The 26,531-nt window shown below is 40.4% G+C and overlaps 1 protein-coding gene across 1 annotated transcript in view; it reads right to left on the minus strand.

The window, feature by feature from the left end:
* Positions 1-391: 391 nt before the first annotated feature.
* LOC117481811 (homeobox protein Meis1-like) overlaps positions 392-26,531 on the minus strand; it is a 53,646-nt gene continuing 27,506 nt past the window's right edge. The window contains exons 9-13 of the mRNA XM_034129707.1: positions 12,991-13,067; positions 8,313-8,371; positions 4,279-4,368; positions 3,703-3,815; positions 392-897 (exon numbers count right to left, since the gene is read on the minus strand). Coding sequence (XP_033985598.1) covers positions 3,757-3,815; positions 4,279-4,368; positions 8,313-8,371; positions 12,991-13,067 — 285 coding nt within the window. The 3' untranslated portion in view covers positions 392-897; positions 3,703-3,756. The remainder of the gene's footprint in view (positions 898-3,702; positions 3,816-4,278; positions 4,369-8,312; positions 8,372-12,990; positions 13,068-26,531) is intronic.

Consider the following 26,531-nt stretch of genomic DNA (forward strand, 5'->3'; position numbering starts at 1 on the left):
GGTCTGCAAAGGCTACAATCCCAGAGTTTCTCTCTGCCTCCATTGGACTCCTTTGTTTACTTCCTGGACATAGTGAAATCCCTATGTAATGGGGTGGGACATCTCTACCAATCACAACAGAGCCTGCCAGCTAACCAATCAGAGCAGACTGGGCTCTGGTTTCAGACAGAGGGTGAAAAGAAGCACAAAAAACAAAACTGTACCTAAAATTCAGCATAAAAGGTCCCCTTTAAAACTTCTGCTGTCAGATGTACGAACATATACTTGTTGAGTTTGACTTTAGTGCCGATAACAAAATACTTTGAATCCAGGAACAAATTTGCTTCACTTTTTTATTTTAGAACTCAAAGGGTTTGCGGGGCTCGAGGGAAGATAGAAGTCTATGAAAAAAAGACAAACACACACAGTGTGAAAAGTGAAAGTCCTTTCCTTTAAAACAGTACATTATGTAAAAAGGCAGCAGCGTCTCTCGTCCTCTGAGAGTCCGCGGTAAACAGCCCGGTCACGTGACCTCTGCCGTCCATTTATCAGAGATTCAGCCTCTTGGAAAACAGTTTGTTGACGCGCTTTGAAAGAACGCTTCGGTAAATACAGACATCAGCTTCCTGTCGGCCTGTTTGAGGAGAGGAGGAAGCTCTGCTGGTGTCAAAATGTCCACTCGAGGCTTCTGTAGTTCAGAGAGGGTACATCTGTCGGATCACAGGAAATCAATCCAGAGAGATGGAGTCTATGTCCTGACGCAGAAAGATCCTCCAGTGTCATGAGTGAGGACACAAGTGTTTATTAACCCTTCCAGTATCTCCATCTGTCCCCACAGTGTTTCTTTTGTGTTTGGTTTTCATGCCACAAAGCGTGGGGTCCTGCTCCACGCTGGCCAAGGACACTGCTGATGGAGTCCTGCAGAAGAAACAGAGGATAACATGTCAACAGGAAGTCAACGTTAAAGAAAAACTGAACTGAGTAGGATCATCTTTTGTTGGAGGATGAAATCAATGAGAAATCTGATCGGAAAGTCTGGAAGAAAAATAGATTCTCAAGACTCTGTTCTTTTTCCAATGTTATTCAGTTTTTCACTTCATGGCGTTGTCGTAAGGGATGCAGTTCACCACAAACATGTACAGCAAACACAATTCCCTCTTGCATTTCTCATCAAATCAAGATAAGATGAATTAAGAACAGATAGAATCAGTAAAGATTATATAAATAAGATAAGAAAAACTAAGTTAACCTTCTGAACAAATGGAGTTGAAGTGGTCATTTTCTTTAGTATCGGTAACATTTGTAGTACTATCTGTAGTATCTGTAGTATCTGTATAATGTGTAAAACTATCTGTAGTGTCTGTACATTGTGTAGTACTATCTGTAGTATCTGTGGTATCTGTACAATGTGTAGTACTATCTGTAGTATCTGTAAAATGTGTAAAACTATCTGTAGTATCTGTACAATGTGTAGTACTATCTGTAGTATCTGTAAAATGTGTAAAACTATCTGTAGTATCTGTACAATGTGTAGTACTATCTGTAGTATCTGTACAATGTGTAGTACTATCTGTAGTATCTGTACAATGTGTAGTACTATCTGTAGTATCTGTACAATGTGTAGTACTATCTGTAGTATCTGTACAATGTGTAAAACTATCTGTAGTATCTGTAGTATCTGTACATTGTGTAGTACTATCTGTAGTATCTGTGGTATCTGTACAATGTGTAGTACTATCTGTAGTATCTGTACAATGTGTAAAACTATCTGTAGTATCCGTACAATGTGTAGTACTATCTGTAGTGCGTGCGTGCGTGCGTGTGTGCGTGCGCGTGTGTGTGTGTGTGTGCGTGTATGTGTGCGTGTGCGTGTGCGTGTGTGTGTGTGTGTGTGTGTGTGCGTGTGTGTGCGTGTGTATGTGTGTGTGTGCTGCATGCATGGCTGCATCAGATCTCAGCTGACAGGTGTATTGTTTCCCGAGAGCCATAAGCTCAGTAATGGCAGCGGGGAAGAAAGGAAGGCTTCTTCTGAAGACTCTTTAATTGTCTTTGGTCCGAGTGATGTTGCCGTCTCACTGACCACATTTCCACGTTTCATCTCCTCCTCACCCCCTCCTCTAACTCCTCACCCCTTCCTCACCCCCTCCTCTAACTCCTCTCCACTTCCTTTCCACACATTAGCATCCTCTTAATCTTTCCTCCCTCCTCCTGCAGCTTAATAATGAAAACTGCTTACGGAGTAATTGGACTCGGTGTAATGAAATAAAGAGATGAGAGCGTTGTGCGTCCCTGGCTAACGATCAGTTCGTTAGACAGAATGTGGAGAGGGTCTCAGAGGATTAATTGACCTTTAAATCAGATGGAAATGCTTTAATTAGCGAGGAGGAGCCCAGAGCACTGTGATAGGAGGAGAGACATTTCATGACGTCTTGTTTTGTTTTTACAGCGCTTTGTCTGCTCTATTAGCTCTCGTAGTGCAGGAGAGTCATTAGGTAATCAATTTAGACAGGACTTGTATTTTATTTGAGTATTTCCATTTCTCTAAAAAATAACGGACTCAAACATTGTTTCTTATAGATTTAGTTACTTTGAAGATGTACATGTATAATGCAAAATAAAATCAACAAATCATTTTTGAATGAATTATTGTACAGTAGCTTAAAGGTGGGGTAGGTAAGTTTGAGAAACGGGCTCGAGATACACTTTGAGTTATATTCCATGGAATGCTCTTAACATCCCGATAGCAATGAATATCTTAAGTGCTTTGACAATAAATCCATAAAAAAATGTCATCTGTGGAAGCCGTAGTACTGTAAAAAGCACGACCAATCATCTGAGCCGGCCCGGCTAAAATAACTGGATGGCCTACCTGCCTGTCAGCCTTCCATCTGTGCACAAACTTATCTCTTGCCCTCATTGGTCATGTGCGCGTACGTGTGTGTTGGAGGAGGGGCTCTGTAAGGAAGTGGCAGATTTTTTCCGGTTGTGTATTTTCAAATTCTAGCGATCTCGAGCCGGTTTCTCAAACTTACCTACCCCACCTTTAAAATAAACGTTATCGACCGCTTGATGAAAATCACAAGCTACGCAACAGTAAAAAACATACTCAATATTTACGGATTGCATTAAAGTGATGTAGACATTATATCATAAATATAATCCAAATACCTATACAATATCCAGAAATATATAAATATATACGTTTTTGTGCATGTAAATGGTCTGTAAAGGCTAGAATAAACATAGTGACATCACTTTGTAACACATCTCTAAGCGGTTAACCAATCACAACAGAGCCGGCCAGCTAACCAATCAGAGCAGACTGGGCTCTGGTTTCAGACAGAGGGGGAAAAGAGGTGCTGCAGCACAGGCAGTAAGAGAAAAATAAAGAGCTTTTTGAACATTAAATTACATTTTATATTGTGTTTCTGCTGACGTCTTTCATTTTTGTAAAGCACTTTGAATTGCCTTGTGTTGAAAGGTGCTATATAAATAAACTTGCCTTGCCTACATTATGTAAACATGTCACAGTAGAGATACAAAATACAAATAGGAATCTGCAAAATATGTCCTCTTTAAAAAGGGGTGGAGAGAGAGAGAGATGCTAGATATCACATAACTAGAGGTGTTGAAAACCTGTATGAATGGATACCAAAAGAAGTAGGTGAAAAATGTGTAATGTGAGCGACTTGGCTCTAAAACCAGCTGACTCGTGTTACTCACGGTGTTTTCCCAGACGCTGGGCGTGTCCTCAGGCGGCAGGAGGAGCTGCTGGAGCTACATGTAGTGCCACTGCCCCTCCACTCCCATCCCCATCCCCACACCACCTGCAGAACACACACACACACACACACACACACACACACACACACACACACCACAATACACACAACACACACACACACACACACCAAACACAACACACACACAACACATCACACACACAACACACACACACACACACACACACACACACACACAACACACACACACACACACACACACACATCAACACACACACACACACACACACACACACACACCACACACACACACACACACACACACACACACACACACACACACACACACACACACAGAGAGAGATAACACATTAATGTCAGGTACGTGCTAAACATGAACTCTACGATACGATACGATAATACTTTAATGGTCAGATCAAGTCTAAAATTTGACTTGCATCACAGCAGCTCCATGTGTAACTGTGTGTGTGTGTGTGTATGTGTGTGTGTGTGTGTGTGTGTGTGTGTGTGTGTGTGTGTGTGTGTGTGTGTTTACCAGGTGGTCTGATTCCCATGTGTGTCTGTCCGTCCATAACGAAGCCTGCCATTGGCTGACCATCTGGGCCGTACGGTCCTGCATGGTTCACTGCGGACAGGCGGGGAGAGATTACTCTTTTTAATTATCTGGCTGCCGGCTGTCCCACAGTGATGACATCACACTCACACTGCGAGGTGGAGGACGGTGTGACAGCTGCTGTCTGTCTCACACACTGAGACACCGTCCTCTCGTTAGAGTGAGACAGTGTTTGAAAGTGAAATATCTAAACAACTTTTTTTAATTAAAAGTGGATATTCCTGCTCCCAAGAAGAAAAATAACAATGATTTTTCTGACATTTCTGATGGCCCTAACCTAAGTTGACTTATTTTTCATCACAGAACTTTAATATTCAAAGAGTTTTGGATTGTACAGTCAACAAATACTATTGTACATGCTAATGTGAGGCTTCTTTTTGCCCAGAACAAAGGACAAAAACTAACAAAGACAAACAAAAAACATCAACAAACCACTAAAATTCACCAGCTATGGTTACAAGTGGCCATTATCAGATGACGTTTACACATAAATTGTAAAGATCTCTTGGAAATCATTGCATTAGTTCACCTTAAACATTATCATTTAATATACTAACACTTTTTCAAAAACATCATATTCATAAACCTTGCAATTCTGGGAAAATCCTCCTACTTCTCACTTGATTCATAACCTCAGTTAACATTTCCCTGACGAGTTGCTTGTCTCAAATGCTAGTTTCAAGTCTTCTCTTACACAGCCTGACGTTCATTTTGTATTTAGAGTAAATAAAGACAATTAAGCAGCAAATTGGGCTACCTTGTGATGTACAGGTCACAACCAAGTTATTCTTCCTGTTTTTGTCTTACTATAACTTTGTGTCTTTGCAATTAATGAACTTTTATTTTGGTTGCCTAAAAACCTATTTTTCAGTGTCAGACTCTGCTCCACCATCTCGTGTCACAACAACATGGCGACGACCAAAAGGTCACAGTGACAACTTCCGATACTTAAACCAGGGGGGTCAAACTCAATTTCATCACGGGCCACATTATGGTTGCACTCAAAGGGCCGGTTGTAACTTTAACACTATATAAAAATACATAAATAAATATTTAATATATATAAAATAATGTATTATATTACATGATTGCCTCTGCATTGGATTATTATCAGATAGGGTAATAACTTCATAATTAACTACGTCTGAAAGCAGAAGTCTTGGGCAAATAATTGCAAGTCTCTTCAGTGAGAATGTCACAAAATAATTTGAAAAGAAAAGCAAAATTCGGGAAAAACAAAAAAAAAGAAGTGACATTTTGAAATAAAAAGTAACATTTTGAAGAAAAAAAAATCTAATTCTGAGAAAAAAATGCATATTTTGAAGAAATGTCAAATTCTGAGAAAAAAGTCAAATTTGAGATGCATTGTGGGACATGTAGTTTATGGGCAACGTGCTTCTGTAAAGTAGCATGTAACCGTATAATAAACATATTATATTCTTTGCAAGCTCTTGTGGGGCCACAGAAAATGAAGTCGCGGGCTGGATTTGGCCCCCGGTGGGCCAAAATTAAAAAATGGGTACTAGTCGAGGGCCGGACTGGTTCAATGTTTATTGCAAAATGTATTGAAATGAACTTATTGCACATGTTAAACCTGGAACTACTGTAACAAAGCTTAAATGATTGCCTATAAAAACAACATTAAACATTAAATAATCAGTTGCATTCATTTCTCATGGCTCTATCTGCAGCTTTTCCAGAGTCATTTCTTATGATTACATTTTCCCACAGGCCAACAACAGCTTCAACAAAACTATTTCCCTCAAAGAACAAACCAAACATGCCCTGTTGTCGTGAGAAAGAAAGTGCAGAAGGAAACATCCATTAAACTCAGTTTGCTCTGTGATGCTAGTTCAAGCCAGATACTTGGCATCTCATCTTGGGTGCAAGTTCATCAATGTTTGGGGTCAGGCTCTGAGCTGAGGAGATCCTCAGGATGGAGTGAAGGTGTGCGTGCAATATACCGGCGGGCCAGATCTAATAGTAATTAAACATTATCCTGTGGGCCGAAATTAAATCCACCAAGGGCCTGATTTGGCCCCCGGGCCTTGAGTTTGACACATGTGATTTAAGGCATATGATAAGGCATCTTTCTTCGTCTAAGTCAATACATAAAAAGTGTAAAAAAAGAAAGTATCGTGAGACTATAGAAAAAAACCCTAAAGACAAATAGAAATGAACTAAAAACAACAAAAATAAAGTCTTCAGTTTCACAGTTGAATTCTGTAATTGCTGTAAGTCGTGTTTTATATCTGTTATTTATGACATTAAGTCTCTCCCTTTTCTCTAAACTTGTTTATGCTGCCGTTTATTTCCCCTTTTCTAATCATCTGATCTTTAGAGGGAGGAGAAGAGGAGGAGGGGGTCTGTCATTAATGAATAATGAGATAACTTGAAATAAAATGTGTCCATCCTCATGGGGAAAGGTTTCATCTTGAGAGGAAGTGAGGGATGTTTTTCAAAGTACACTGTGTCACATTCCCAGGACTCGGAGTCTGTAACAGTTTCTCTTCGCCGTCGTTCAGCCGTGTGAAGATGCCTTTGTGTGGAAGTCAGCACCGGGGTAAAAGCTAACAAAGCTCAGGGGCCAAAAGGCTAGCGGCACTTTAGCCCCGCTTTAGCCAGGCTGCTATTTGTTTTAATCCCAGGTTAAAATGTTCAATGGAGTGGTCAGTCGAAGCGATTAGCGTCTTTGTCTGGAGGTAATCCTGCTGGGGTTTAGAGGCCTTTCAATCCTGGAGTTTAAGCTTCTCTGTTCGCTTTAACTCACCGGGAGAGAAGCCAAGAGAGCAAAAGACACAGAGAGAGAGGGGGGGGGGGGGGGGGGGGGGGGGGGGTCACCGTGGAGGCTTTTTCAGTTTGTTTATCTGATCAAAAGCAAGTGTGTTTACATGCATTTTGTCTTAAAGATATAATCAAGTTATTGGAGTATCTTAGATTTACAAATTAAGGTGACTACTGCAGTCTGAATTGGCAAAATGAAGATACTATTAACACCTAGACATATCTTTAATACAACATGCCTATAAACACTATAGGCATTTTGTATTAAAGATATGACTAGGTGTTAATAGTATCTTAATGTAGTCAATTGAGGCTGCAGGAGTGTGTTTACAAGCATTTTGTATTCAAGATATGACGGAGTGATTGGGAGTATTTTAGGTTTGCAAATTAAGGATGCAGAAGTGTGTTTACATGCACTTTGTATTCAAGTTTTGATTACGTCTTTGGAGTATTTTAGGTTTGCTAATTAAGGCTACAGAAGTGTGTTTACATGCAGTTAGGACTCAAGTTATGACTAGGTGTTAAGAGTGTCTTAGATTTGCCAATTAAGGAAGCAGGAGTGTGTTTATATGCACTTATAGTATTCAAGTTATGATTACATGTTTGGAGTATTTTAGGTTTGCTAATTAAGGATGCAGGAGTGTGTTTACATGCAGTTAGGACTCAAGATATGACTAGGTGTTAATAGTATCTTAATTTAGCATATTAAGGATGCAGGAGTGTGTTTACAAGCATGTTGTATTCAAGCTATGATGGAGTGATTGGGAGTATTTCAGGTTTGCTAATTAAGGATGCAGAAGTGTGTTTACAAGTTCTCAAGTGATGACTAGGTGTCGAGAGTATATTAGATGTGTAAATGACTGCATCATATCCTGGTTTCAGAGATCTGGATAAACCCGTATTCATGTTTGAATAGTCAGCTAGGATTCTATGAGACTTAATCAACATACTCTTCAATCACAGCATTTACAGTATTATATATTGTTGTTTTTCCAGATCTCAAATATCAAACCTCTCCTATCTCAATTGCTCCAAACGATTAAAACAAAGTATTATTGAATCAATTCCCACTGTGTCCCAGAATATGAGATGTTATCGTAAAAGCAAAGTTAAAAAAAGGTAGGTATCAGGCCAATAAGTTAATATAAAATATTTAAATCTGTTAAATGTACCTGCTCTATTTGACTGGTCGATCATTGGCTGAACGATCCGCCGCCGGGCGTTGATGAACCTGAGGAACAGAAGAACAGAAACACATAGAAAGTTTAGGAAAGCTGTTTCAATGTCCTGTCTGTAAAGCTTCTCAAGTTTAAAAAGAACTGTCCATAATGAGCCGAGGACTGCCATATTGCATTAAAATGTCATTAATTTGTTATATATAATAGCTAGAAGCGCAGGAAACCAATGGTTTTGCATCAGTTTGGTGGTTTCAGGAAGCTTAGGCGTGGGTTGAATAGGAAGAATGTTTTTTTATTAGCTAGTGATTCAGTTAATAAGCATAAACTTAGATTGCTGTTGGCTTAAAGTCAGGTTCAGTAAAGCTAAACTGTTTTATTATCTAGTGGTTTGGATAAGAAGCATCAACTTAAACTACATTTGGATGATCTTGTCTTGACAAAACGGCATCTCATGCAACTGGAAAAGCAGTTTATATGTATCTGATATTTGTATAATCCTGTGCTCCTTGGTATTACAACATAAGCTAAAAGTCAGGTTCAGTAGCTTAAATGTTTCTATTAGCTGTCGTTTGGTTAAGATGCATAAACTTAAATCGTTTTTTGATTGTAACCAAGTCTCGTTAATAAGTAGCTAAAACGTGGATTTAATAGGTCAAACGTTTTTGTATAAGCTAGTGGTTCACTTCAAAAGCATAAACCTAAATGACTGGAAGCTTAAAGTCAGACTTAGAAGCTCAAATGTTTTTTTTATTAGATAGTTGTTCAGTTCAGAAGTAGTGTCATGCTAGCTAAATGATCAGTTAAATCCCATTGATTCAAGTCCTGATTTACACCTATATGCAGTTCAAACAGATGAGGTCATTTGTCACAGCTCGGCCATCTGCTAAACAATGAAAAGCTATTGTTGTAACCAACAAGGCAACGGGCAAACTGAGTCACATTTCAGAACAACTCATTTTTTCCACAGGTAGCGCTGCACACACACAGAAGGGTAAACTGCACTGAACCAGAGTCAGAGACGCAGAGAGGCTGCAGGCGTGCATTCATACATGTCCCTTTCTAAGTACACTCTTGAAAGCCATCATCCTGGTATGTGTGACCTCTGACCTGGCACCTTCTGTGACCCCCCCGCCCCCCGCCCCCCCGCCTCCCTAAACTCCCCCTCTGCTCTGGTCTTCCTCAGCTCAAAGCCTGTCGACCCCTCCTGACCCGCCCCGGAGTGAAAGCTGTGGTTCCCCACTTGATTTATGTCCCCTACAACCACCTCCTCAACCCTCACCCTCCTCCTCCTCCTCCTCCTCCTCCTCCTCCTCCTCCTCCTCCTCCTCCTCCTCCTCCTCCTCCTCCTCCTCCTCCTCCTCCTCCTCCTCCTCCTCCTCCTCCTCCTCTTCCTCACCCTCCTCCTCTCAGCACCACTTTGGTTACAGTAAGCTTAAAACGTGGGTTTAATAAGTAAAAATCTAAAGCTTAGATTGCTGTTGGCTTAAAGTCAGGTTTAGTAAATCGAAACTGTTTTAGTAGCTATAGTGGTTTGGACAAGAATCATAAACTTAAACTACATTTCACCCTCCTCTTCCTCACCCTCCTCTTCCTCGGGTCCATTTCAACTTGTTGGGAAAAAGAGGGAGGAGAAGGGGGTCAAAAAGAAAAGAAAAGAAAAGAAAAGTGGGGGACGACCCTGTTTCCTTTTCAGCAAAACAAAGCCACGGCAGCCTTTTCAGGGAGTGAAAAAAAAGGGCAAGCGGGAGGAGGGGGGGGGGGGAGGAGGAGGGGGGAGGAGGAGGGGGGGAGATACAGAGGGGTTTTTTTTTTAGTAAAAGAGGATCTGCTTTAACTCCAACAGGAAGCTAAACTGTGTCACTACTTTTAGTACATTTTGGGGGGTTTCTTGTCGGATATCGATGGAGCTTCGTCCCTGAATTCACTTTTTACAAGATATGCAACAATTTGTTGATTTACTAAAATAATCACCAACAATTTTGATAATTGTTAAAGTGATTCTCAATGCATAAATACTGTAGCGAAACAATGTCTTCAAGCCTCTGAAATAGGTATCTTTCCTGCTTTTATATTTGTTATCATCTTTGGACATTAGACTTAGATAAAATACATTTAAATAAACCCCTTTTTTACGACTTTCTCAAATAATTGACTCGCTCTAGAAACTCTTGATACATAATTGATCCAGAAATGTTTTCATGTTGGATTATTGGATCATGTATTTTCATGGGGGCAAACTGTTTGAATCAAATCTTACTTTTCTCCAAAATAGTGTTTTCAGTCTGGTGCCTGATTTAGATCTACAGCTGTTGCTCAAAAAGAAATAACAGAAAGTGGAACAAGAGGAGAAAGTAAAAACAGATCCTTGGACTTGTCTGTTTTTGGCTGCTGAAAAAAAATTGTTTTAAAGATGAAAATGAGTTGCTTTCACTGGTTGGTGTCAGTGGCTGCAAAACAACAACCTCACATCTAGTATTTTTACATAAAAAAAACAGAAGTGAATTTCTGCGCCTGCCGCCTCCAGCCCTCCACCAGTTTTTGAGGATGAGGAGGAGGAGGAAGAGTTTGGGGGGTGTTTTCTCCTTTCTGTACAGTCGGACGCCTCCACTGAGGTTTTAAACAAAGCAGCTACACAACCACAATCACCAAACACACACACACACACACTTCAACACACTGCTTGTAAAACAGTCAGTAAGCCCCGCCCACCTCGGTGTCATTCTCAGGTCAGTACACCCCCCCACCCCCCCCCACCCACCCCCACCCTCCTCACCCTCAACAACGTGTGTTTAAATAAACCAATCCAGCTGTTTGCCATGAAAATGCCATTTACACCAACGGCCTCCACTACACACACACCTCCGTTACACACACACCTCCACTACACACACACCTCCACTACACACACACCTCCACTACACACACACCTCCGTCTCATTAACCAGCAAATACTTAAAATAAGAAGTAAAGCAACGCGAAAGCTGATCGGACAGTTTGACCAATAATTACAATAAATAATAATAAGATGATGAAATGAACATGTGTGTTTTTGTTTTTTGTGATGATTGTAAACCGCAAAAAATCTGTTTGATGTGTTTGGATACAAAGACGAGGAAGAGTAAAAGAGGTTATAGAACATTTGTGATGAAGAGGACGGGAGGGTAAAGCAACACAAGAAGAGGAAGCGATGCAGAGAAGATATAAAGAAGGAGATAATAGGATATGAGAGATGAGATGGAGCAAGGACACAACAGGTGAGGTGAGGAAACAGGAGAGGAGAGGAAGAAAGGACACGTCGGGAAATGTGAGGAAATAAGAGAGGAAAGGAAACAAAATAGGAGAGGAAGAAAAAGACATCTCAGGTGAAATGAGGAAACAAGAAAGGAGAGGATAAAAGGAAACGACAAGAGAAGTAAGGAAACAAGAAAGGAGAGGATAAAAGAAAACGACAAGAGAAGTAAGGAAACAAGAAGAGGAGAGGAAAGAAGGAAACGACAGGAGAAGTAAGGAAACAAGAAGAGGAGAGGAAAGAAGGAAACGACAGGAGAAGTAAGGAAACAAGAAGAGGAGAGGAAAGAAGGAAATAACAGGAGAAGTAAGGAAACAAGAAGAGGAGAGGAAAGAAGGAAACGACAGGAGAAGTAAGGAAACAAGAAGACTGTAGAACAGGAACTAAAGTCAAGCAAATGAACCCTTAAGGAGAGGAGACATACATTATAAAGGACATGACGGTGTCTCCTTCTGATTCTGCAGCATCAGGAAAACACTGCACACAGCTCCAGAGGCTCAACAACAACAACAACAACAACAACAACAACAACAACAAAAGGAGGGAGTGAGACTGACTGACATAACGGCTTCAGAGGATTAAGAAAACAACTTGAGTTTATCACTTTAGGATTGTGTCCCATCAGAGTCTGAATTCATATTTGACACTTACAACTAAACTTTGCTTTTCTGTTTATTCTCTAAGACTGACCAGATGATTAGAAGCAACTATAACATCTGCATTTTAAGGGACTTATTTGATCCAAGCAACAATGTGGGATTGTCATCGCTTCTACATCGAGTCAGACAAATGTAGTGGATATAATACTCAAGTAAAGTACAACTCAATTTAATTTATACTTGAGTACTGACTTGAGCACATGTACTAAGTTACAATCCACCACTGTTTGGGTAAGAAAGTGTAGGAAAAAAACTAGAATACGGGCTAGAGATATTACAAAAATAGGCAAAAACGTACTAAATAAACCGTGTATGTAAAGGGGAATTGAACTGTATGCTTACACTGTGTTATGGTTAAATCCCCAACAGTGAAACTTAGCAACGTCTTCATTTGTGTATCAGTAAACAGAAAACACCAACAAACCTCCTACAGGTCTCTACCTCCCCTCTCCAAGCTCCAATTAACTCTCCAATTAACCGCCTCCCCCTCTGAAACTGTAATTGGGGGATATTTGGAGACAAGGCAACCCCACAGGAATGAACTCAAATCATTATGCTGCTGCCTCTGGAGTGTGTGTCTGTGTGTGTGTGCGTGTGTGCGTGTCTGTGTGCGTGCGTGTGCGTGTGCGTGTGTGTGCGCGCGTGCGTGTGTGCGTGTGCGTGTGCGCGCGCGTGTGCGTGTGTGTGTGTAGGGGGGAAGAGTGTGTTGTTGACAAAAACTCACCAGTTGTTGACCTGCAGGTTGGTGAGGCCGGTGTCCAGAGCCAGCTGCTTCTTCTGCTCCTCCGACGGGTAAGGGTGCTGCAGAGGGACAAAACACAGACGTAAAACACACTGTAAAACATCACAGGGCTTCTTCTTCCTCTTCATCTTCTTCTTCCTCCTCAAAGAGTGAGAGCCTCAAAGCTGCTAATTAGCGTTAAAGAAGGGAGGCGGGGTTAGACTCATTAAGGGGATATGAAATGGAGCATAATTAATGGGAAGAAATGGTGAGCCAATTAGAGAGGGAAGCCAAGTGGAGAGAGCCCTGTTAATTAGTGTGTGTGTGTGTTTGTGCGTGCGTGCGTGCGTGCGTGTGTGTGTGTGTGTGTGTTGGGGGGGGTCGTTCAGGCTTGTTTCAGAACAGACCTATGGCTGCACAGCATCGTCCCTAGAGTCTGTTTTTGTGTGTGTGTGTGTGCGTGCGTGCGTGCGTGCGTTCGTGCGTGCGTGCGTGCGTGCGTGCGTGCGTGCGTGCGTGCGTGGCTTTCAAATGTTATGTTTTCTGTGTGTGTTTAGACTGTATATCTTTTAACGCTCGCGAGTAGGACTGTCCTTGTATTTGACTTTCACAGCTCATTTATCGTGGCCAAAGAAATTAACGATGGCTTTTTTATTGCACTATATTAGACGATTTAATTTAATGAATTACACTTAATTAGTGTAAAGTGGGGCATTGGTTACGTACGGTGGCTGACAGGTGCAAAAGCGCTACAACAGCCCAAACATTTGAACATTAAAAGGCCTTGGAAGACATCTTTCAGTTCTGGTATCAGCTAAAGTTCATGTAAAGCTGTGAACAATAAATAATGTTTAAGTGCAACAGCTGACAGCAGCGAGAGTTTCTTCATCTGAAACCGACTGAAAGCAGCTGCTGCAGATCCTCCGCTGCCCGTCCCTGACCCAGATAGAAACCCTTTCAGGAGCTATTTCCACTCTGATGTAACACGCAGCGCTGCTAAAGTTCAGAGCCATAAAACCCAAAGAACAGAGGGGAGCATCCAGAAGAAAACAGGCCACATGGCGGACACACGTGCGACCAAATATTTAAAAAATAACTTAAGAACAGGAAGTATAAGGGGGAGATGCTCCAAGATGAGTTTTCACTTTGGGAGACTTCCGACATTTTGGATGGAAAAATGTGGCCTAATGCGGGAAACACTTTATTTAAAAAGAGACTTGTAGTGTTTTGAGAGTAGTTGTCGCAATTGTCTCTTGTTTTAAATGATTGGACAAAGAACAGAGGGAAGCATCCAGAAGAAAACAGGCCACATGGCGGACACACGGGCAACCAAATATCTAAGAGATAACTTAAGAACAAGAAGTATAAGTGGAGATGCTCCAAGATGAGTTTTCATGTCCTACCTTTTGGATGTGGCCTAATGCGGGAACCACTTTATTTAAAAGAGGCTTGTAGTTTGTTATTTTTTTTTTTTAAGAGTACTTGTCGCATTTATTTTCTCTTGTTTTTAAACCAAATTGTTGACCAAAGAACAGAGAAGAGCTTCCAAAAGCGACTGGCCAACTACATCTTTGAGGAATAACTTATGAACAGAAAGTATAAGGGAAGCTGCTCATGACTTTCATTTTGAGAAACTTTTTACATTTCAGAAATTGTTCTCAAATATCGTGCACTTCAAATTTAAAATGTCCCTTAAATTGTCAAACGGTCCAGGCCTGAAGAATAATTCAGTCCATTTATTTACAGCCTTAATCTTGACTAAACGAAAAACAATAAAGACTTGTTCAATTAATTTAAATTGGTTCCAGGATGGCCTCCAATCCAACTTTGAGGGAATTCAGACGACTGGACCTCTGGGGATATTGAGGATTATATTTGTCTCATTCTCACTCTTTTAAAACTCACTGTGTGTTGTTTGTTAGGATTTTAAACCAGGTACACCTCAATAAAGCCCGCCTTTTTGCTATCGTGGCTCCCAAATGGTGGAAGGAGCTTCCCACTGATATCAGGACAGCTGAGAGTCTACATATCTACCGTCGCAAACTGAAGACACACCTGTTTCGCTTAAACCTTGCAGAATAATACAAAAAACCGAACTTTAGAGTTTTACTTATTCACCATCGATATTGCTTGTTTGAAGTAAATATGTCAGCACTGTTATTGTTGTCCTTAGTTTGAATTGTTATGGTTTATTGCACTTATTGTAAGTATCTTTGGATAAAAGCGTCAGCTAAATGCAACGTATGTCATTAAATTAATCTTAATTTCAAAAGTGTCTTAATTGCAAGAATGTCAAACATTTCTGGCACACTTTTTAATTACCTAAAATGCAAGGATGAGCCAACGTACAGTTAATAATGATAACGAATGTAATGAATGAGTGCTGAGGTTGATAAAAAAAATGGTAGAAAACAATAAAATGAGTGCAGAAAAAGCCCAACTAAATACCAAAAGAAAAACATAACATCAAAACTAACTAAAAAAAGTGTTTTAAAGCAGGATTTTTACTTCAGTTAATGCTTTGATTACATAACAGGTCTGAAGTAACGACAGGCTGAGTTGACGAAGTGAAACCAGAGTTTGTACAATAATCATAATGTTTTGTTTTCACTGTAGCCAAGCCGACATATAGCCGAGATATAATCGGCACACAGAGGGATTCCTCCACCATTCATCACCTCCTCTTTTACAAGAAGCTTTTTGATTTTAAGTAAGCCAGTTTAAACAGCCTCAAGCCGACACCGGAACATCCAGCACTCAGTTTGTGGTGAGGAGGGAAAGTCTTTGAAGTCTTCTTTCCTCCACCCTAACCATCATCCCTCTGCCAAAACTGCAGCGCGTTGCCTGTGATCTGATAGCAGGTAATTGGCCTAAAGTGCATCTAATTAGCCACAATGAGCGATAATCACGGGGGTTGTTTCATCACATTTTCAGCCTCTGAGTCTCAGTTTTCTCCAGGGCGGAGCTTTAATTGTTAACTGACGTTTTCCTCGGAAACAAGGCGAGACAAAGAAAGTGAAACAGTTTGGAGATAAATATAAAACAAACAGTTAAATGGGCAACACACACGCTGGTTCAGGAGAAAGGATGTCTCCTTAGCTGTGCCACCTCCTCATGAGTGTGTGTCTATAAGGTGTGTGTGTGTGTGTGTGTGTGTGTGTGTGTGTGTGTGTGTGTGTGTGTGTGTGTGTGTGTGTGTGTGTGTGTGTGTGTGTGTGTGTGTGTGTGTGTGTGTGTGTGTGTGTGTGTGTGTATGCGTGTGTGTGTGTGTGTGTGTGTATTTTGGGCCTTTGTGTGTAATTGTAAAAATAAGAACAGAGTAAAAAACAAAGTCAGAGTTTCTTTGACGAGCTAGAAGTTTGAAATGAGGTCTGTTGTTAACTTAAGATTTTCACAATTTGTTCGACAACATAAGATACGTGAGTAAACACCCCACTGGTGAACGTCTGAAGCTTCAACGTGTTATTAAAACGGTGGTGGCTAACAAGTGTCTAAATGAGTCGACTAAACGTCATCACGCCCAACATTAGCCGTCTTTAGCTTAGCGGTGGCGACGTGAAGTCATGTGACCGTGCTATAATTCCTTTATAAGCTAACGTTAGCTTTTTAATATTACTATGACAATCATAAAAGGTGGTGATTATCCTGCTGAGCACAACAAGGAAGTATCCTCAACGTATGTTTGTCACAGAGTTGCAATATTCCGAAATCCAATGGCAAATCCCTTCTTGTACATGGAGCAATTATGACGCTAACTTCCTGTTTGGCCTATACAAATATGGTTCCTCTATTCTCTGACTGCTAACAGCTCACAATTTAGCTTAATGAGGAAAAAAGACGGCTGCCCCTAGATGCACGAATAGCAAGTTAACACACATTTTCTATCATCCCTGTACAATTAGACCCACACTGCTACAGTACAGAGAAATGTCACTTCTTCATAATTGTTGGCAAAGACTCGGTAATAAAATACAGGTTCTTGCGACATCCCGCGTCAGGATCATCCTTCTGCTCTTCCTCAAGTCCCTTAAAATCTCCCAGCAGCAGCGGCAGCTCATCACACCCGTCACATGAAGCACAAAATCAACCTCAATGTTTAAAACCACACAGTCTTCCCTACACCAGATGAGGCGAGAGTTAAAGCACATGGAGCTCGGTTCACCTCCCAGTCTAAATTCAGAGTTTCCACTCAGGGTTTTAATCCGGAGCCTCCTGCTCATTATCAAATTATAATCCATTTAGCAAGGAGCTCAGCGGCTGGTCTGCAGTCAGTTTACTTTTAGTGTCGTTGTGAAGCTATATCTCAACTCAATAATGTGCAGGAATGACAAATATTTCCTGCACAGACTGCTACAGCTTGTTTAGTTTCCAAAACGCATATTTGACATAATATATTTCAAAATGTCTCTTAACTTTCTGTTGCAGGACTTGCTTTTATCTTGCACCAAAGAACCAACTCTGATTCCACGTTAACACATTCTTCGTACTGCCTGTCAATAAACAATTACATCAATACTAATATCAGTGTTTCCCACAGAATTTGATTCTATTTGTGGGGGCACCGCACCCCCCCACGGCAAGACAAGCCAAAGGCCCCTTAACCTATTCGGGTGGCCCACGCATCCACCCCCCTCTCAAATAAGAAATTACATGCGAGTTCATGGCTACTGTAGACAACGTTATTGTTGCTCTGTGTTGCGTTGTTAATGAGTGAGACACACCGGAGTTGAGGATCTGTGGGGTTTATTCTCACAAAAATACAATTTAGCCATTTAGCAGACGCCTTATTCCAAAGCGACTTACAATGACCAATTACAGGGACATTCTCCCTGGAGTAACTGAGGGCTAAGTGCTCTACTCAAGGGCACACTAGTAGTGGTGTTCCAGGCGGGATTTGAACTCGCAACGTTCCGATCATCAGCCCACCTCACTATCCATTACACCACATTATTTTTAATATCTTTTATGAGATCCATTTGTGGCGGACGATATTTACCACAAATAAATCAATGTATGGGAAACACTGAATATGCCTGTGACCTAAGTTGTCATGGCCATATCACTGTAGCTAATGTGCAAATGACAATAAAGCCATGAATTGAATTGAATAATAATAAAGAGCATTAACGTGAGGGCATAGTTACATTTAGGCGTATACAGATTTCCAATTTGAGCCAAATAAACAACACTTAATTTGACCAATAAGCATTTTCCGTAACCATCATTATTTTGACAAAAACTAAATCTTGTTATTGCCAACACTCATGGTTTAATGTACTCTCCTTGTTGAGATGATGTGCATGTGTACTGCAGGGCACTTTGACATCATTAAGTGTGTTATCCTGTTTTCAATGCCATTTTTTTTATTTGCAATAAAGTACAAACCATTTGAAAAAATCTTGAATTTGCAAAACAGGTTTTTAAAGCTTGGCTTAAAAAGCTAAATTCAACAAATTGCAATGGAAATGAAATGTAGCAACGTCCGCTACAGCTTCTGAACTCATTTTTTACAAAGATCTGGTGGGTTTCCTATACTGGAGAACTGCCTGCTTTTCTCAATGAACCATCTCCTACTAATCCCATTACAGTGGTGAATGGATTTTGCATTTTCTAACTCCATTTCTTAATATTGAGTATAAATGCGTGATACATTTGGACAGACATCAGGCGACTGCTAGGTGTGGTTACAGAAGCAACAAAACACACACTGGTGATCACCGGCTGTTGTCAGTGGAGAAACTTGTTCAACCAAAGAGGGCAGTATAACTTGAACTCTTTAACTAATTAAAATAGAGCATAATAACAGCAAATGTTATAAAAAAACACAACCCAGGGTTTTACAGAAGTGCTTGTTCTTTATCAATGTGTTGTAAAAATACCTGCAGCTTCCCAATCATTTGCACTTTTACATTACATTAAGCAAGTAAGGCTGACTGGTAGATCGACACACACACACACACACACACACACACACACACACACACACACACACACACACACACACACACACACACACACACACACACACACACACACACACACACACACACACACACACACACACACACACACACACACACACACACACACACACACACACACACACACACACACACACACACACACACACACACACACACACACACACACACACACACACACACACACACACACACACACACACACACACACACACACACACACACACACACACACACGACTCTTAAAGCATGTTGCACACCTTCAGACACACACTATTTCACGCTGTGTTGTGGGGGAGGTGTTGTTGTTTAGTGTCCCAGTAAACCTGTTAAGAGACTGTAATTACTACTCATTTAGAGAGTGTGTGTGTGTGTGCAAGTGTGTGTAACAAACATGTCAGCACTAGTCTAGAGTTGTCGACCTCTTTTGCTATGGTACAATTTAGTTTAATTGATGAATATTAAAGGAAAGAAATTATCAGAAAAAAGTATTTACGGGAAAACTGTTGCAGATAATTGCAGGAGAACGTGAAAAATAACATCTTATTAAACTGTGATATTAAAGGTTGGTTTGAATTGTGTCTTTTTCCCCTCAAAATGTTTTCCCGGGGTCACACCGACCGCTCGAAATCTTTCCCCCCATCTGTCGTCTGATTGGCCTCGCCTCCTCGCTTCATTATCTGACGGACGCTCATTTACGCTGTCAGGGAAGAAAGGCCGCTCCATGATGTATGGGACCACATGCTGGACATTTTTTGTGTGAGTGTATGTGTGTGTGAGTGTTTTGGGGGGGTTGAGAGGTCAATAAAGGCGACCCCCACAGAGAGCCAGGGGGGGGGGGGGCTGTCACAGAGGTAATGGATGATGTTTTCACTGCAGGGTGAACAGCCCTCCTCACACCGCGGGGAAATGGACGTCTGATCACAGAGGCCTCTATTTTTTAACCAAACACAGAGAGCTAGAGGCTCAGATTAGACGACCTGCAGTCCTGATTGTTGGACTTTTTATCTTAAAAAAAGGTAGAGATTTGGTTCATGGGAAAGTTAATAAATAACGACGTCCGACCTAGATGGATTGAATCTTTGTTGCAAGATTTTTCTGTATTTTTAAGACGATTAGTTGTTTCAGGAAAATTAAAATGCAATTGATTCATATTATTTATTACACTTTAAAGGAAAAAACATTCAGGGTGATTTGTTTTAAATACTCAATAACACCTTTTATCTCTGTGCAAAGTTAAAAATATCATTTAGGGGGAAACTTCTTTCTTAAAAAATGTAGATATATTAGCTTTAGAAACCCTTTTGTCACTGAGACAAGTTTGCTTTTGTTCCAGAAAATAAATCAGGTACAACAAATTCCCTGAACATACAGTAGCTTGAAATAAAAGCAGAGACTTTTCTGGAAGGGCCTTAAATCCAAAACTAGCTTTGATGAAATGAAGGTAGATATTCTGAGTTTCTAACACATGCAACACGTTTTGTTTTTTACATGCGAGCAGTTGCAACACAAGCAGCATCGTATACCACCCAAATAATAAGCAGCCAGGAAAAGGTTTTTGCTTTTCAGCCTCGATCATGATCCAAAATCTCCTCAGGCTAGCTAGTTTGCTAACTGCCAGTAAGCATGTGAGCTACTTGAGACTGGAAGTTAAGTCAAGAAGCGTATTTGAACCATTGACTGCTGTTATTTGTTTCATTGACTTCACTCTTAAGCCTCTGGTGAAGAGTATTTTTATGTTTGCGGTCTAGGCTATACGAACTTTCTATACGTTTTCTTAAAAGTCAGAACTGTGAAGATGGCTATTTTTGAGCCGTCAGCACCTATTTGCTTTTCAAAGTTCACACAAGTTAGCTTTCAATATACATCCCATGACAGCTTGATGCATTCTGCACTTCCTCTCTCCCTGGGGTGCATTTTGAGTTGTACAATACATGGAGGTAAGTACTTTCAGGCAATATTTTTTTACAAAAGCTTCCTGATGTTTTTTCTAACTGAGCAAATTGAAAATGTGCATGGAAATAATAGAATCTTTGGCATTTGCATCCAAATTGGTGGATGGAAACACACTTTCTAGGTAATATGATCATGTATTTCCCATTGGTGTTTCACAGGCATGACTCTGGTGAGGTGCTGTAACTGGTGGAGGGTGTTTGGCAGAGGTGGGAAGTAGTGGAGTACAAATACTTCGATACTGTACTTAAGTACATTTTTCTGGTATCAGTACTTTCTACTTCTTACATTTTGAACACAAATACCTGTACTTTCTACTTCTTACATTTTGAACACAAATACCTGTACTTTCTACTTCTTACATTTTGAACCCAAATACCTGTACTTTCTACTTCTTACATTTTGAACCCAAATACCTGTACTTTCTACTTCTTACATGTTGAACACAAATACCTGTACTTTCTACTTCTCACATTTTCCAAACAGGCTGGTTCCTTTAGTTTGAATGTGTGTTTGGTGGCGTGATCATTAATATTTAGAGTCATTGCGTGCCTATTGATTTGAACACGATCCGTGTATCCATCATTTCCTGGTCTTCTCTAAAGAAGAGGGACCAATGAAAACGTTGTCATGTTGCCGTTGTTCAGCATGGAAACATTCATTAGCTAACAATGACATTATTGTTCTATTAATATAAAGGGAGGTCAGGTACTCTTTAAAACAGCTGCTAGTTATGGGTACTTTTTACTGAAGTACATTTCAAAGCCCATACTTCTTTACTTTTACTTGAGTAAAGAAGTTTAGTCAGTACTTCTACTTTTACCAGAGTATTTTTAAACACGAGTATCTGTACTTCTACTTGAGTAAAGGATGTGTACGTTTGCCATCTCTGGTTTTCTGGAGGTTTGGTTTATCTCTCCACGTGTTGCTGCCTGCGGGTCGCCGTGGCCTCGCCGTCACCCACATCTGCATCTGAGGCTGTAAACAGCTGCTGATGGATGGATGGAGGTGTCCCGGTGACCTCTGACCCCTGAGGGAGGGGGGGGCAGGGTCAGCGCCAGGGCTTCCTGCTAACTCATCTGTCCAACCACGGCTCGGGAGGCCCATTTCTCAGACTTAAGTCCTTCTCTGTAATTGTGGCGCTCACTTTGAAGTTTGGCCTGACGGTTTTTTATTGTAATTCTGTTATGTTTTTAATAAAAACCATAACGATTAAAACTCTGAACAACAAAGTGAGAGCTGATATATCCACTTCAAGCGAGGCAGACGGTTGTATGTGCTTGAGAATTAGTTTCATGGCCTAAATTAACCTTTTAAAGTGCTTTTATTTTTGTATTATTTGTATTTAATTGCCACGGTACAGTTGAAGCAGATGGGTTTTCAGGTAGCTGTTATTTGGATGTTGTTGAAGTGCTTTTTTATGTAAAATAATTCAAATTCATCGTGAAATTATTCGCCTTTTCCAGCCTTTTGACGGTGTAACATTTTATATATTTTATTAGAAGAAATTCATACTTTTCCTTGGTTTCAATTTGTTAGTTTTCAAGGTTTTAATGGCAGTCATATATATATTTAACTCTTGGATCATTTACTGTATAAATAAGTAGTTTTTATAATGCCCATGAGTAGGCATAATATTTGCCAAATTAATCATAATATGTAACCAGATAAATGAATTAATAACTTGTATTTAATTGTATAAATAAACCAGCTTTGAGCAAAATTATGTCAAGTAGTTAATTCACTTATATTAAAGAGATATTTTATTAATTCAATTAGCTGTAAAATTAAGAAAACAAATAACAGCTGCAAGTTTTCCAGTTTCATGTATTAGTCTTTGCAGTAAATACACATTTTAATATCTGGAGATGTAGTTTTCAAACCTCTTAATTGCTTCATTATTTTCCTTATTCCTGCATTGAACGTACTGCAGTCGTTTTCTCCCGTCTCTTCACACCGAAACTGGAGTTTTTTCGTGTGCAAATATTCTGCCCGCTCTTGGACGTGCAAAGTCTTTCCAGCTGTTTTGATGGAGTCACATGTGTAATTTGTAAGCCAAAGCAGCTCTTTAATGAGTTGGGCGACTGTAAACAAATGGCAGCGTACACAAAGCTTCCACCACCTGTTTGTGCTCGGGTTTGTCGAGAAGTCATTTAAGGAGGCAAATAACATGTGTGAGCGACAGGGAGGTAGATTACGCACTAATTACACTAACAGGGAGGACGCCTCTGTTGGTTTCTGCACCTTCACACGAAATAAACACGTAAAAACGCAAGGGTGTGTGTGTACGGTGTGTGACGTGTGTGTGTGTGTGTGTGTGTGTGTGTGTGTGTGTGTGTGTGTGTGTGTGTGTGTGTGTGTGTGTGTGTGTGTGTGTGTGTGTGTGTGTGTGTGTGTGTGTGTGTGTGTGTGTGTCTGGTGTAAACAGCACGTCGGTTTGTGGCTCGGCTTTTATGAGCTGTGGCGCAGAGGAGGCTGCTGGAGTTTGTGGACGACTTCAGGGGGAGTAAGCCATGAAGCCAGAACGAACACACACACACACACACACACACACACACACACACAGAGGCAATGCTGCTGCAAGGCCTGAGACATGAGGATTTAAAAATGCCCCAAGATTATAAGTAATAATTACAAAAAAGTTATTTTAAGTTATTATTTTCTCATACTTTTTCTGGATCAGACAATATCCACATGTTGCTTTTACACCTTCCTTCATACACTCGTATTCAATTTACACGTAAGGAGTGCAGAGATCTTTTTTCACTTAAAGTCGATGCAATGAACTGAAAATGCATGTTTTTCTATGCAGTGAATTTCCACTTGAGTATCTGGAGATGTTTTTCTTTATTTCGTCCCACAGAGGGGACATTTACATTTTTTACAGCAGAAAAGAGCCAAAGACAGCTTAATGTTACCTAAGAAGCATGCATACACAAATATTAAAGATCAAAAGAATACAAAAATTACACAATTTACAAAATACACATCCTGTAACAATATACTGCTTCATTATTTTCTCCGCTGTGTGTTTTGTATTCCTGCGTTGATTGTACTGCTGCTGCCCTTCACACAACCTTCACCTCCTTCACCTCCTTCCCTCCTTCCCTCCCTCCTCAGGTACAGTTCCTCCCCCTCCCATCTGCTGCAGGACTCTCTGTCCTGGCAGCGTCTCGACCCCCGACGAGCAGAGACAGATTTAGCCTCTCCATGTTTGGAGGAAAGCGGGGAGGAGGTATTTCTGCTGGCCTCAGCCAAAACTATGAGTCAGCCATTGCTGGTTCTTCCACTTTAACTGGACGCTTCATTTCAGCCTCACACTCGTAAAAAATAATATTTCCCGTCAGAGGTTCGCACTATTAGAAATATTGGAATTTGATTTATGTATCTCGCTGATTCACAGACATATTAATATAAAGCTTTGTGGGAAAAACTCTTGATTTAATCCTTCAGACACACCCTGTCTTAACCCAAGGCCGAGCTGAGCTTTCACAGTAACCGAAGGAGTGGAAATTGAGCGTGATTGTGTCTCATTCTACTAAGTAAAAATCACGGATCTCGTCTTAGTTATTTACATTTTTCTAATTTTATAATGTGTTTCTGCTGCACCATTTCGTAATGCTCTTAATGTCTTCCAATTTTGTAAAGCACTTTGAATTGCCTTGTGTTGAAAGGTGCTATATAAATCAACTTGCCTTGCCTTGCATTTCTCGCTTGGTCTAATTAAAACGGTAATTCACCAAAGTATCAGTGGAAGATGTGCTAACTCAACTGGCTGTTTTCCCCTGTTGTCAGACAAAGTACGAGCCAATGACAAGAGCAAGACGTACGGCCCAATCACATTAAAGAGGCCCATTTTCTTTCTTGGGGTTTTTCCCTTTCCTGTAGAGTGTTATATGGTTTGTGTGCGTGTAAATGGTCTGCAAAGGCTAAAATCCCAAAGTTCCACCATTGTAATGCTTTGATTACTTCCTGAACATAGTGACATCACGATGTAACACTTGTGCTTCTATTGGCTAGCGCTCCAACATATTATACATGATAGGCTGAAAATATCAATAAAGACAATGTCTAAAAAAATAAATAAAATACATGATAGACTAGGGGGCGGGACATCTCTAAGCGGTTGACCAATCACAACAGAGCCGGCCAGCTAACCAATCAGAGCAGACTGGGCTCTGGTTTCAGACAGAGGGTGAAAAGAGGCGCTGCAGCACAGGCAGTATGAGAAAAATAAAGAGCTTTTTGAACATTAAAGCATGGAGACATGTAGAGACACTACATACTGATATACACCTGAACATCAGCAGGAGAGGACTCTTTAAAGTAGAGACACTACATACTGATATACACCTGAACATCAGCAGGAGAGGACTCTTTAAAGTAGAGACACTACATACTGATATGAACCTGAACATCAGCAGGAGAGGACTCTTTAAAGTAGAGACACTACATACTGATATACACCTGAACATCAGCAGGAGAGGACTCTTTAAAGTAGAGACACTACATACTGATATACACCTGAACATCAGCAGGAGAGGACTCTTTAAAGTAGAGACACTACATACTGATATACACCTGAACATCAGCAGGAGAGGACTCTTTAAAGTAGAGACACTACATACTGATATACACCTGAACATCAGCAGGAGAGGACTCTTTAAAGTACATACTGATATACACCTGAACATCAGCAGGAGAGGACTCTTTAAAGTAGAGACACTACATACTGATATACACCTGAACATCAGCTGGAGAGGACTCTTTAAAGTAGAGACACTACATACTGATATACACCTGAACATCAGCAGGAGAGGACTCTTTAAAGTACATACTGATATACACCTGAACATCACCAGGAGAGGACTCTTTAAAGTAGAGACACTACATACTGATATACACCTGAACATCAGCAGGAGAGGACTCTTTAAAGTAGAGATACTACATACTGATATACACCTGAACATCAGCAGGAGAGGACTCTTTAAAGTAGAGATACTACATACTGATATACACCTGGACATCAGCAGGAGAGGACTCTTTAAAGTAGAGACACTACATACTGATATACACCTGAACATCAGCAGGAGAGGACTCTTTAAAGTAGAGATACTACATACTGATATACACCTGAACATCAGCAGGAGAGGACTCTTTAAAGTAGAGACACTACATACTGATATACACCTGAACATCAGCAGGAGAGGACTCTTTAAAGTAGAGACACTACATACTGATATACACCTGAAGATCAGCAGGAGAGGACTCTTTAAAGTAGAGACACTACATACTGATATACACCTGAACATCAGCAGGAGAGGACTCTTTAAAGTAGAGACACTACAACCAAATTAAGAAGTAACTGGTATTTCCTCTGGATTTCAAATTAAACCATGTGGTACAAAGAAATGAATCAACCCAAAGCCAAGAATCTGAACGACTGAATACTGCCACAAATAAGACAAATGTTTTCTACGGATTGATGCCCCGAACAAAGCAAAGTGAAAAGAGAAAAGTAAAAACAGTCAAAGGGTCTCTTACACTCAGTTCAATCTTGAATACTTCTGGGTATTAAAAGGTTAAAAGGTATAACTTTCATTGTTTGAA

This window comes from Trematomus bernacchii, unplaced genomic scaffold (assembly GCF_902827165.1).
Source record: "Trematomus bernacchii unplaced genomic scaffold, fTreBer1.1, whole genome shotgun sequence".
NCBI classification, from domain to species: domain Eukaryota; kingdom Metazoa; phylum Chordata; class Actinopteri; order Perciformes; family Nototheniidae; genus Trematomus; species Trematomus bernacchii.